The 14,664-nt window shown below is 35.7% G+C and overlaps 1 protein-coding gene across 1 annotated transcript in view; it reads right to left on the bottom strand.

Moving 5' to 3' along the window:
* Nucleotides 1–2,499: 2,499 nt before the first annotated feature.
* LOC113495819 (leucine-rich repeat-containing protein 15-like) overlaps nucleotides 2,500–14,664 on the bottom strand; it is a 37,285-nt gene continuing 25,120 nt past the window's right edge. Inside the window, exon 2 of the mRNA XM_026874783.1 lies at nucleotides 2,500–12,796. Within this exon, the coding sequence (XP_026730584.1) occupies nucleotides 11,071–12,796 (1,726 nt within the window). The 3' untranslated portion in view covers nucleotides 2,500–11,070. The remainder of the gene's footprint in view (nucleotides 12,797–14,664) is intronic.

Below are 14,664 nucleotides of genomic sequence, written 5' to 3'. Positions count from 1 at the left end.
CTTGAGATTTACGTTCCATTAAAAAATACTAAGTCAACGTTCCTTGGGAGCTATGTTGCTAAAGATTGATTACCATGTCATACTGTTTTTTCTGTTCTGAAACACTTACATTTTTCAGTTCACACGGCCATTCGTTAGCCAAAAAATGAAGCACTCTAAAAACCCAACAATTAGCATCATGTATTTAAATAGTTGGCAATGGTTCTGTCTTGTTAGTTAATTCCTGCTAACAACGTTGCGGTTCGGTCTGGCTGGCCACACGTACTGGCTGCGGTGTATCTACCTCAGCGTGTACGTCACTTGTTCAGCTACCTATAATCAAAGCGTTTTAGCTTTAAACTTGAAGAAACCACGTAATTAATAAGGGAATAACTATTTATAAGTTTGCAAGCGAACGACAACTTTCCTGACGTTAAGCCTCAAATTCAAGAGCCTTAAGACGTACAAGTTTCTGAGTTTGACGTTCATGACGAGTAATTCCTGGTTGTGATTATAGCTTCGTCGAACTTCATTATTTAAATACGTCACTAATTAGCTTTTCATAAGATTCATTTTCATTAAATAAACAATAGTATGCTTAATAGGAATACAAGATAATAACATTACAACAATAGAAGACAAATAGTCACACGTGGCTGCCACAACTATGCCCCTTATGTAATTCCCAACACGTTTTTTATATCGAATTGAAAATAGAGAGAAAGGCCTTCCAGGCGACCCCTTGGCGCTGCATGACCTAGATTAGAACAAAAATAAGTGATACCTACAGTTTCGTAACTTTATTTCTTAAACTCTGTTTTAGTTTAAGTTTTCCGTGACGTTGTGTCTCCGGAAGCCATGATATAGGTATACAGTATAGGTGTTTGTGAGTCTGTGATTACTAGCGATAGTTGGGCGTATATTACCGAAGTAAGTTTGATCACGTGTGCCCTGCTCGTGCCAGAGTCGTTAACTGGTCGTTATGCTAATAGCTATGTGACGCCTCCTCACCGCGCCATCCGATTACATGTGTTTTATCTTCTCCGGGGTTACTGAAACGAACCTGCATCCACCGACAAGCGTCACAACCTAAACCTTTAACTCCTCGTTCATTTTTCACTTAGTATTATCTCCATTATTCTCATGCCGCTCATAAATTCAACATTTTCTAGTAATATTTCATTCCTTAAAAACTAATACGTTGTGTTTGTACTTTTTTGGAAAATAAATATAATATGTCATGATCGGTTCTAAATGAATACCTCCGTCCGTCAACAAAAATGGAATGCAATGTAATATGGGCAAAACAACATGTTAAAAAAATAAAGTATGTAAATCGTATAAGTAACTAGATTAAATTTCATATCTGGCTAATCTACCGCGATCCAAAGGTCAGGTCAATTATTCAGAGGTCTGCGAGAGGATTAAACATATGTAGTAAACGTATGTAGCGTTATGGATTTTACATTTGGTTCTTAGTGTTGTACAGACAGTCAGACACATTTGAACCATTTCCCTAATGACGTAATAGATGGGCAATTTATCTTATGCAATTAACGAGCCTATCCTGACAATGTTAAATGCTATCGCTAATAGGCTTCCATTTGATCAATGTCATGTAATATATTATATACGTTGCGAATAATTACCGACAGACATTATCTCCTAGAAGATACTTATCACAAATAAGTAATTGGCAATCTATTGGTTAGTAACACTAATATGAAAGTGAACAATTGAAACGTGAATATCGAAAACTAGATATATACCTTTCACTGTAGAGTGTCAAGTTTTTTTTCATGCTTTTTATGCTGAATTTTAGTTTTTTTCGTTCTACAAAAGCACTAAACAATGCACCATTTCACACCGGAGCATACGGCATTTACTTTCTTAAAAGCTTCTGTGTTTTATGTAAAACAAGACATCTTCAAAATCATATGAATGATCATTCAGTTTCCTTACTGCACATTGGGGAAGATGACTGTAAAGGGTTACTCGCAATCAAGTAATTTGTTACCACAGGTACATGTCACCGCCACTAATGGCGACCATAATCTCGCTACTCAAACAGCATTATAATTATACAACTGTCACTTGTTTTCTGTCTCTACCATAATGTCAAGAAAATTGCACAATATCTAAGTATCCGTTCTGTTTTCTATTTTGGAATTTACCGATCATAATTTAAATGTAAGTATTTATTATATTCTGCACTAACATTGAAAAGCTCTGATTTTACATGCACTTAGTGTTAAACCACATCTTGTATGACCTGGACCTACTTGCATTAAACCAAATCTTGTAATCAAAATGAGTTGATATTGATATATGATATTTCTTATCATATTCATGTAGCAATGTGAGTGTAACTGATTTAAAAGCTTGTTTTCAAAACAACTTATTTTCCGATAGGTTATTAATATTGGACGGTAGTCAATATTACCATTGAAGTGCCTCGATCATTCATATCACTTGACCTTTCCCCAACATAATTCTTAGGATTGGCAATAACACAAATCATACGAAGGAATTTCTTTATTAGTTCATTAAATAGGACAGAACATACAGCGTTACATATAGTTCAGTGCGCGGAAGGTATACTAGGGCATAAACATAATTACTGTGGTACAAGACAATGTTGTTACTTTGGTATATCGGACATCAAACATGTAATACATCGAAAACATTCTCCAAACATTAATTACTGAGTACATCATCCAGACATTAATAAAATGTAGTCTTATTATTCATTCCTAGATTATATGTTTTACAAGCTAAAGATATTTTATTTCTACTGCCGTCTAGGGACGGACACCAAGTCTTTACACCTACCGGGTCTTTTTTTGTATTTTTCTATGTTTTGTTGATTAGGGGTAAACATTTATTAAACAGCAATGACAGTGAAATCCTTCCTGGTACGGCTACAGAAAAATGTCTTACTGATCTTCCATCGCACAATGTCTCAATTAAAATTTAAAAACATCATCTCCAAACACTACCGAACTTAGCCATTCGTACAATAAGCGGCACAATTCAGATACGCGACAACCGGGTAATCCTATAGTTGTCGGCTATCGGAGACTTGAGCCACCTCGTGCACGAATCGTCTCAAAGACCCTTATCCATCTAAATCTTTACTGTACGTTATTCATACTTTCCCATCTAAAAGGGGGCATGCATTATTGCCTTTTTCCCGGCACTATTCCTTGACTGAGCTAAGCCCCAGTTTCTTCACTCCAATTCCAATAACACTACTCGACTCATAAATATAACCCTAGACTGGCTGACCAATCGCTTGGTAGCCGAAAATGTTTAATTTTATTTTTGCCGAATCAAAGTCGCTTGATCGTACCGATACTGAATTGTTCTTTTTCTTACTTAAATTTAAAGTAAACGACTTTTTGACTAAATTGAGAGTTATTAAATTTCTTTTCCCGTACAAGCCTATTAAAAATAGGTTTTTTTCCCTTCGTTACAAAGTTGTTATTGTTACCTATTCCCTACATGGGCCGGCTCGTCACTTTTCATGGATCGACAAGTTTTTCAAAATATTGTTCGTTGGATAGCTGGCACGCGAGCCGCGTGAAAAGGGGTTATGATTTCAAATCGCTACGTGATGGAATCAAAATAGCGGTTCGTTTCGTTTGCTCCAATCTAGCCATGTACGAAAAATTCGGTTTTCAATGAACCGAACTCTTATAAAATAAAAGTAAATTCTATATTCTCTCAATCTGAAGCGTTTAAAATAGACGCGACTTGGTTTAGTTAAAGCAATATTACTTTTATAAAAATCGAACTGTTTTCTAATTTATTTTTAATGTAGCTAATATTGGTTGTAACGAAAAATGTGACTTGTATGACAGGCGGCTTTGACCTTAATCTTTGTTTTGCAAGTTGTGCGTTGGCCTCGGGTCTTCACGATAATCTAATAACTTTCACTCACATAAGCTGTTGCAAAAGGACCTTGCGATACCTGGAAGGGACATATTTTGAACATTCTTATTAGAGTTTTGTCGTTACGAGCCCAAATAAACGGGTTATTTATGTACTTGTTATTATAGTTTCCAGTCACCTTCATTACTTCTAACTACTTTTTATGTTATAGATAACTTAAAACAATCGGGAAAGAGTGCGATTTATTTTAATCAAATAGAGCTTTTTGCGAACTTTTTCACAAACAAACAAAACTTTGCTTTCTGCCTCTAATTATTTTTTCTGCTCCACTTGTGATTGGTTACGGTTGGTCTGATAAACGTTTAGAGCTGTCCAAAGTTGGTAGAAATTAATTAAAAAGGTTAAATGCTTTAAATTACGTGACAACCTTATAATTGTTAGATGAAGATGTGGTCATAGCCGCGATAAATTGTTGAGTGTCGTTGACATAGCTCTAGCTTTTAGCGCGGGCGCAATGGAATGCGTTCGGCGTGCGCGGCGCTGCGCGGCACGGTCGCACCGCAAAAACCGACAGCGGATAGATCAGAGCGAGTTACGCCCCATCGATGAATTATGTCGCTCCCGAATCTGAGCACAACTGTGTGCAACTAGCATTTACATAGTCGGCACTCCTTAATGTGTGTTCATACCCACGTAAACGCTTTGTATCATGTCGTCACCTATCTATATTGTCATTACAAGTTTCATTTTACAAGCAACTGATGGTTTCACGTTTGCAGGTGTTATATTTTACGCCAAAGATCGTTAATTAGTAACATAAATTAAAACTACCAATTAAATAATTTTAGAGGCTAGAACCTAAAAGAAAACTTAATTAAAATAAAATTAAATACACTGTAAGATGGAAGATTAGCAGACGACAGTACTGAAGTGTAAGACAATATTTATGATTAATCTTCTACGAATTATTCTTCTATTACACACATGGTTACATAATTATAATTGAACATCAAATTGTATATAAGCATAATTTAAAATGGAAGGTTAATTAACACGTCACTGCGACCGGTTTTTACAAGCCAGTGATGTTCTTGAGTCGAGTTCGTAGCTCGTTAGATTTCAAAGCAATCATTTTTCATGGCTACGCCGTAGCTGCGTAGCCAACTTCAGTGAAGGAAATGCAAACACCGTGACATGTCATTCGACCTTATTGTTTATAATCTATTGTTATATATGAATGTACGAGTATTTATGTATCTTAATATTATTTTCCTACATACTAAGACATTAATTAATATTATACGAGTAAGTTGAATAAATTCGGATCAAATACTAGTTATAGTAAGAAATCAGCTCTATACGTATCTTTGATCGATATCAAGATTTCGAGATTTCAATAGCCGAACAGATATGTAAATTTATCACAAGATACCTATTTGATTACGATAGTGAACTCATTGTGAAATTTTAATATTGTTAAACGATTAATATTTTTGATTACCAGACAAACAATCTATCAAGCTTTTGAATTCTACGAACACATTTATAATAAACATCAAATATGTATGTATTACATTCATAAACATAGACATATAATTTATAATTCATAAACAATTCACTTTCAGTCAAATCATTCTTATATATACAGCCATCTCAATATAAATTTCGTTTCAAACGTTCTGTCAATTAAATGCTACAATAAATATGACTTACAGCTAGAATACACCATTCTGGTATATGGTGTGGTTCCTAATACTAAACCTTATGATTACGAATATTCCGTCATAAGTTACAGATTTTGCTTTACACTGGGCATGTCCTGAAATTGCATATGAAATCATTGCATATCCGAAAACATAGATAACCTTTAGCGATACAAAAATTAGCAAAACATTTGTATTCTTATCTAATATCATGAAACATTTGAAAGTGATTCCATAATAATATCCGAAACGGTGACCGAAAGGTTTGTCAAAATATTCATAAAACCGTATCCGAAATTTAACAACGTCTACCCTATTTTACACGACGCGCAAACTTTACTGCTTCCAAACCTTTGTCAGATACATTATTACTACCTTCCGCTCGCGACTTCGTCCGCCTGGTTAGTGGTTTCGTCCCCTTCTAACTTGAATAACCAAAAATCCTTTCTTAGTCCTGCATACAATTGTATATAGTATCTGTGAATTTAAAATGTATTGCCGCTTGACGTTGTGAGACAGACTTTACTGTATTAAGTTTAATTTACTTTTGAAGTCGATTACTCATGGTCACGTACCTACTGTTTTTAATTTCTAACTATTAGCTACCAGATTCAATTTGGTCTGAAGAGGACTGATTTTGATATTTGGAATCATTTATGATATTGTAAAATTGTTAATGAATTTGGAATTGACCCGCCTGACGTCACACGGCCAAGTCTACTAACCAAACTGGTTCTCATTATTATTTTACGAAGCACTTAATTTCAGTCGCGATAGATCGCTGCAAGGCTGTCAAACGATGATTGATAGAGCTCGGCAATGGCTGTTACGGTTCTTTCACATATAGGACATTCTAGGCAAACTACTGAAATACCTGCAAAAACTGTACTTATGAACCTTATAAATACAAGTATAAGTAGTTTACGACTATATTATAGATAAGTAGATTTATGTCGATCAACTATTCCTTGTTATCTAACATATAACATTTGAAAATAGTTCCGAATTGTTTTTTTTATTTGTGACTAATTTAAGTGAATTTAGAAACGATTTTTTCCTACCTGTTCTTTACTATAGACACATATCTGAAAACTACGAGTATATATAACATCGATTATGTAATAAATACATCTTAATCTCTAAACACTTACACAAGGAATATTTGATCGAGCGTAGAGTATTTCTGTACTGTCTATACACGATTCATAATCAAACCATGTTCCTTAATCAACTCATCCATCCATCCATCCATCCATGTTGTCGAAATAATAGCGAACGATAAAGTGACACTCTTTGTGGCTTTGTTCTTGGGTGTAAAGTCGACGTCCCTTCCGAGTTCAACATACAAACTGATACGACACTGGCGACTCATAATAAGGGTCCCCCAGACAAACAAAGACACCCTCATGATGACTCACCCGTAAGGAACCAAACATACAGCTCGTCTAACCAATCTTTTTCAAAATAACTCCTCTGATACAACTTATATTATGTACAATTAATATAATAATCCTCTTATTTTTGAAAAATATATTATGTATTTGTTTGTTATGATTAATTGCTTATCTACACGTATCTTTAAAATTGGTGTTTTATCCTTACGAAGGCAGCGGCTTTGGTGCACGCTGCCCAGAACAAACGAAAAACCTTAACTTATATAATACATCGTTTTATAAAACTGAAACTTATGAACTAATCTTTTTTTGTGAATTTTTTGTTTTGTTGACTTATCTGCTGCTAAGATTGTGCTATCGTATCGGCTAACAAGGTCTACCGGTACGATGGCACAAAATTTCCTTATTTGATATAATAATTTACCGAAGTAATAATTATTATTGAGTTTTCATCATCGCTTTCGCTGGGTGTTGTGATTATAATCGTTTAAGATCAACTTAGTATTAGATAATTAAAAATAATTATTGCTCCGAGAAACTTCTATTACTTGTAACACGCAATTAATGCTAGTCACACATACTATTGATATTTCTATGCTCTATACTTTGGTAAATACATTTTCCAGTACAAAAGGGACTTCGGTCAAATAATTTTGTTAGATGTTACTTTCGTTAATTGCATTATTGCATGTATGTGCCAATCGAAGGGACCGAAAGAGATCGTATGGTATATACTAATGATCCTCGCATTCATTCACACTTTAAGAAGTTTGATCTACTTAAAGTAGAGAGCGAAACTACTTATTTACACCTATATATAGAGACTACGATTGATGAGTTCAACGAATATGGATCAAAATTATCATAAGGTGCTATGAAATAACCCGCGTGTTTTCATTTCTATAAAGGGCAGGTGTAAAGCCTCTGATTGCAGTCTGTGAAATTGCTTTTGTGATTGTGGTGATTCATAGATATAACGACTGTTATTAATTTAATGGTGAAAAAGTATTTAGTTAGAATGTCAATTCAAAGTTCTTTTGAGTTTCTTATAACAGTTTTGTTTTCATGTGTCAACCATTACATCATGGTGTAGAAACTTTAATCGTGCAAATAATTAGCCCTTATTCGATGAACCCACCTTCTTATTCTAACTAATTATAACTTACTCTAAGTTTATCCTAACTTATATTACTTATTCTCCGCTGGACCGAGCCAAGGGAAATATCATAAGAATGTCGCAGTGCAAATAATTATGTTCAATTAAAACTATTGATTACATGCACTATGTACATTCAAGTTATGCTAAACTAATCAAAGAAAATAATACCTCACTAACCATAAAATCGAATGTAATAAAGTTTTTGGAAGGGGATTAATATGCAAAATAAACAAGATTTTATAAGCGTCAATTATTACAAATCTAGCACATAATTAGCGACAGTCAAGATTTTAAACAGTTATTGAAATAGTGTAGTAGTGAATAGCACAGCTTTGTCTGTTCTTCGCCAGTCACGTTCGTAGTTTAAGTCCAAACAGGAACGAATACAAAGTTGTAAGTATGAATACCATACAATGCAGAATACGTTTAATTCTTGAGCTCATAATCCAGGGAATCGTTCCGACCAAGCTGTGGGTGGCACGGTTTGTGCACTAAGCAATTATCCACAGCCGCTTTTAAGTGATACACTTTTCCGATATTAACTGGCCCGATAACCCTTCCCAACACGAGTTCATAAAACATATCTAGTATGTTTACGCTCGATATGAAATTTCAAATAAAAGACATGCGAAATTCTACAGTGGCCTCCCTCTATCTAAATATTAGGTACCCTACTATTTTATCCTTAACATTAATTTTAGGTGTTACTACTGGTTGGTTTTGGTAGGTTCTATTGGCAGGAAAGTTGGTATTTTGGGTTATAAGTTGGTACATGCACTAGCGGATGACAGGTTGCCATTAGATCTTCTCTCAGAGTTTGCTAGTACAATAACCCGGTTCCTTCAGTCGACTTTTACGACTTGCGCAGGATGAGAAGCAGCTAACCCCTTCTATGTTTTTCTGTCACTCCCAGGTCAGCTTGGAAGTAGGTAAGTTAAATGAGTCCGAATTATTGTCAGAGTTTTTTAGATATAATTTTGTTAATATGATCCTAGTAGTTTAAAAACGGTGGCAGGGTTGTCTTAGCTAGTTTAATTTAGCTGACTCGAAAAACGATGATTAGTTTGTGTAGTTACGCAAATTTCAATTAGTGCTAGATTAAATAATATTTGACGGTAATAATAAGAGATTGTAATAATTTCGATTAATATATAATTTACAGTTAAAGGAAAGGAATGCGTACATATTGAATATTATATTTACGTGACTCATGAGACGTTGTTTTATAGTGTGAGAACACGACTCGCTGACGGGGTTGGTGCGCCGAGAGTTATATTCACACAGTCATGTCATGTTTGCTAACCTACATATTTTACATCATAGTTACAGGTATATGTTACAGTGAAAACTAGGTGGCTTCGAAATAGTTTATATCCGATTTTTTAGTTGCACAGATGTTTATGTCATAATTGGTCACAGATTAGAACTTTGGCAAACTAATAAACTTTTCACTTTAACGTATTTTACTTATAAATATTTTAATTTAAATTACATCCTTTATTTTATATTACAACTTATTTTAATTGTGTGATCTAACTAGGTGTTGGCTTAAAAGTTTTAACTTTATGACAATATGTTTTAAGACTTGCCAAATACATATATTTATATCTTTAAATTTTTAAATATTTTAGTTTCCTGTTTATACATATAAATTTTTACTTTTAATTTAACATCACATAGATTCTTTCTTTACGTACTATCCAAATGAGCAATGCTGTACGCACAACTTATTTTCAATTTTATTTATAAGTATTATGATAATTTTATTATCTAAACGTTTAGATCTAAAGTTTATAGGTGGGTGGGACCTACCGAGTTTCAATTGTATTTTTGATGTATACAATAAAGTTGCAATGGCGTCTTCTGTCCTTGATGATGTTTCATCTGTATGTAACATTTCTTTATCGGCCAAAGAAACAATTGCGTCACAGCCGAATTGCTTTATCAGGGATACAGGGAAAGTTAACCTTTGGACAAATGAGAGAGTTCTGTTTTGTTTTGCTTGCATTTTAGTAGTAGGTAATGATTTAGTTAAGGCAGAAGTTCTTTAAGTATTTGTATCACACTTTTGGTAATTCAATTTAGGATTCTGACATCAACACTTAGTTTAATACTAAGTTATTTAACGATAAAATTAAGAATATACTGGAAGTGCAATTTTGAGAGTCATAAATTCTAGAGCATTATTAAAGTCTAGATCTGTAATGTGCCAAATTTGGCAAAAGAATAATTATCATGTGTGCAAGTATCTGTGACTCTACGAATATTTTTATGTCTAATTTTGAGCTGTTTTTATTCTCATTTGTATTATTCTGTCGTGTCTAATTCACTCTCATCTTATTCACCGTCAGTTAGTAATATTACAATTGGAAACGTTAGTTCTAGTTTGAGATGTTTTTTTTTTGTTGAAATAGTAATTCGGCTGCAACCACCAAGAAGATAGCTTATTTATAAATCTATGTACAAAATAGTTGGTTGTTAGACTTTCAAGAAGTTAAGACCAATCGGATCTTAACTAATGTACATAATATTCTTAACTATGAAATATTAACATTACCTTTGGTTTCTAACTATGTCAATAGGCCTGTGCCAGGCAATTCTGGTAAACCTACAAAAATTTAGGTCGTACAAAAATATCATTTGGTTATTTTACAGTCAAACTTATCTCGTTAAATACGTTTTTAAAAGCTTATTTCATAGTATATACACTTCACAGATAGTCTCTTTGGCTTTACACAAGGTCGTCTTCATACTCATACTCGTATCAGATATCGTCGTTGCAAAACATCGGAGGAGGTGGAGGCGCGGGGGTCGGCGGGAAGTAGCGATGGGACTGGTTGTCGCAGCCGTAGGCGGAGACCGTCGCCAGCGGCAGCGGCAGGTCTAGCGGCGCGCAGATGGGCGCGTGGCGCAGAGGCGCCGGCGGCGAGCGAGCTCGGCGTTAGCTGCCCTTCGAGACCAGGTGGTAGGGCGCGTGGATGGTGGCCACGCTGCCCAGCTCCGTGTGCCCCAGCAGCTCGTCCGGGTGCTCGTGCTCGTGCTCGCGACGCTTCTCCTCGTTGGTGTAGTAGTGCGCGGCGCGACGCCGAGTGCAGCATAGCGCAGCTGCCACGGCCGCCAACACCGCCACGCACACGAGCATCAACCCAGCAATGACACTCATTTGAGCCTCGTGCGTAGTTGGACATGGATCGAGCCGATCGAAAGTCATTTCAGAGAAATTCACTCCACGCAAACGCATTGGCGAGTAACACTTGAGGTGGCGTAGAGTTGCATTCAGCACTGTCGTAGTCATATACACTAGCATAGTCCCTGCTGAGCACTGATCGCATCGCCACGTGTTCTTTATCAAATTCACTTGAGCAATCGCTTCGAGTCTTTGCAAATCTAGTTCACTCAACGTTTGTAACTTGTTATGCGATATATCGAATCTCTGTAAAAACTTTGTCTTCGTTAGTAGTTTGTATGGAAAGTTTGTAAACTTATTCCAAGAAATATCTAAAGCTACGAGGTGTTCGTTGTACGTGAAGAAATTGAGTGGTATATCAGTAAGTGACAAGTTTGCCAAACCAACGCCATGGATTTCTGGTAGTATCTGGAGTACTATCGCAATTTCATTCAGGACTAAATTGTTTCCACTGAAATTAATAGTTTTCAAAGAATCGACGACTGGAGCAAAAGTTTGTAGATGAAATCTATCAATTTTGTTGTGACTTATATCCAAGTGCGCCAGGTTGGTGAGGTTGGCGAGCGCGGCGGGCGCCAGCAGGGCGAGCCGGTTGCGTGCCAGGGACAGCACGCGCAGCTCGCGGTTCCGCCCGAACATGTTGTCCACGATCACCGACAGTTGGTTGCCGTCCAGTTTCAACTTTTTAAGCTTTTTTAGGCTTATAAATTCATCAGATGTTAGATATTTAAACTGATTCTCGCCCAAATCCAGCTCTTCTAAATTGGCCACCAAATGATAAATTTGGGTATTGACGCGTCGCAGAAGACATCTTCTACATTTAAAAATTCTCAAATGCTGTATATCCTTGAAAACTTCTGGATTCAGTTCAGTGAGTGGATTATCGCTGAGATCCAAGTAGAATAATTTAGCCAGCATTCTAAATAGTCTCGGTACCAACGTAGTTATTTGATTATTAGACAGACTCAAGGTCCTCAGAGAAGTTAAATGTCTGAAGGTTTCGCTTGGCATCTGTTCTATATTATTGTGGTCGAGATGCAAGTCAGTCAGATTTATAAGACCTCTGAAGTTATCTGCCCCGATGCTGGTGAGATTGTTGTAGGTTAGGTTAATTAACATTAAATTTTGTAGTCCCCAAAACGAGTATTGACCTATAGAAGGCACGTTGGAGTTAACAATGTGTAGTTCCCGTAGATTAACGAATGGTGCGGGTTGTGTGAATATGGGTCCGATCGTTAGTGAATTTTGTCGTTCGTCGGGGGCGGATATGATTATTACATGAGCATTTCGGTCGATGAAGTCGACAGGTATGACGCGCATGCCGCCCCGCGTGCACGCCACGCGCACGGCCGCGCCGTCCTCGGGGTCGAACGTGGTGCGGCAGCTGCACTCCTCGGGACACGTCATCTCCACACCGTTGCAGCCAATCATGACTGCGCTGGTCGACCATATCAGCAGGAGCAATTGACATCTTGTATTTCTGTAACAAAAGAATAAAATTAAAGAACGTTTACACAATTCATGGAATACGAAACGAGCTTACAAAAACACATTGGCATGTGGAAAATTACTTAGAGTAAAAGTTTGAACTTATTTAGTTACCTATTGGTAAAAACAAAAATTTTAAGTTATTTGTTCTGTGCACGCTTGGCAAACTAGTTGTATAATTAAAGTGGTTACGTATAGTAGCTAACACACTAATGGCTAAGTATATGGCTGGAACCCGCTTGTATAATGACACTGGAAGAAACAGGTTAAGTATACAATTTAATGAGTATAATAATATGTATAACACGTTGACGTTATTTGAACAAGCTAAGCATAAAGAATTTTTAACAAATGTAATCAGTTCTCATAAATCGAATTTTCTAATTACACTTATAATAAGTATAAATATGAGGAAAAATATGTAATAATCTTCCTACCTATGTATAAGTACCTACTTAATTACAAATTAATATTGTTCCAATACTAATAGACGTATGAAAGTAAATAGTGACTTTAAGAGCATAAAGTTCAGAATGAAAACAATTGATAGAGTCGTTATAAATTAATCCTTCTGATTATGAAGTTCAAATGAAGCAATTTTATGTAATTTTCCTGGATCAAGCAAGTTTACTGAGAGCTTAGTTTCTCGGCTATAATAAATGGTTTCCGTTTAAAGGGAGAGGGCATGTTGAGCGATCCAAGCCTTGGAATGTGCCCTTAATTACCGTCCGTAATTTATAGACGATAAAACTATGTTAAGGTCGTAACAGGTAAAAATATTGTTAATCCACCCATTAACAGTGTGTAAGTGTAAAAAACCTCGAGTCCTGTGAACTAGGAACGAGATTACGGTCTTGTGAAATATGTGCCTCGCTTTGTCCGCTGAATCCAAACCCCTGAAAAATAACGCGGAGATAACAAAAGGCTTTTTGACGCGCCGACTAAGCAGCATCCATTACGCGAATTCCGAAATATTTATTCGCACCTTAATGAAAAAAACGAAATTATTTTCTTAGTTCCATCATAGCCGCATAGCAATTTTAATATAAATTTAAATTTACATAACACAAAATGATCGTTACTGAAAGGGGTCATTCTGATTTAGGCCGTCGGATGAAATGTTTTTCTTTGGTTTTGAATGGAATGTCTGGAATGAGAGATTATGCTGTAATATGTTCTAAATAATCTAAATTTATTAAACAGACAATAACTAACAAAATACAAAGTCAAATAAGTTCTACACGCTTCACAGATTTTTTTACAAATAAGGTTAACTTTTTCTACGGACAGTTTACGCCACATTATAACTATAAACATCATTTTCTCATTACACGACAAAAGGACAAAACAAAAGCCATCTCTCGATATTATTATGTCGTACTAGTCAAAATTCTAATGACCAACATTTGAATTTCATATCATGTCGCCTGAAAAAACAATGCTGCGAAAATTGTCACGTGATACGAAATGTAATTAGTACACCTATGTTATTTTTTCCTTCTATTCTATTTTTTTTTCAGCACTTCATTATCGTAAGAGGCCTCCTCAATAACTCTTACATATCTGCCCACTCACTCACTATTCTCAATGTCGACTCAACAGCAAAGAATTTGCATTTGATAGCGACGAGCAAAAACATTATTAATTGTTAATTCCAGACAGCTTTCTGAGCTGCATCTTAAATTAACTAGAAGCAACAGTATTAAATGATTCGGACATGACTAGAAATATTAATACCATTGACTTACAGATAAAGGAAATTAATTTAAACTAAAAACCTACCTTTTAGGAAATTTAATGAAGATACTAGAATTGCAAGTGAACACACGTTGCTCTATATTGGAAGAAACTATGCCAGCG

Source organism: Trichoplusia ni, chromosome 7 (genome assembly GCF_003590095.1).
Source record: "Trichoplusia ni isolate ovarian cell line Hi5 chromosome 7, tn1, whole genome shotgun sequence".
In the NCBI taxonomy this organism is placed as follows: domain Eukaryota; kingdom Metazoa; phylum Arthropoda; class Insecta; order Lepidoptera; family Noctuidae; genus Trichoplusia; species Trichoplusia ni.
This window is presented reverse-complemented; position numbering and strand designations above follow the sequence as displayed.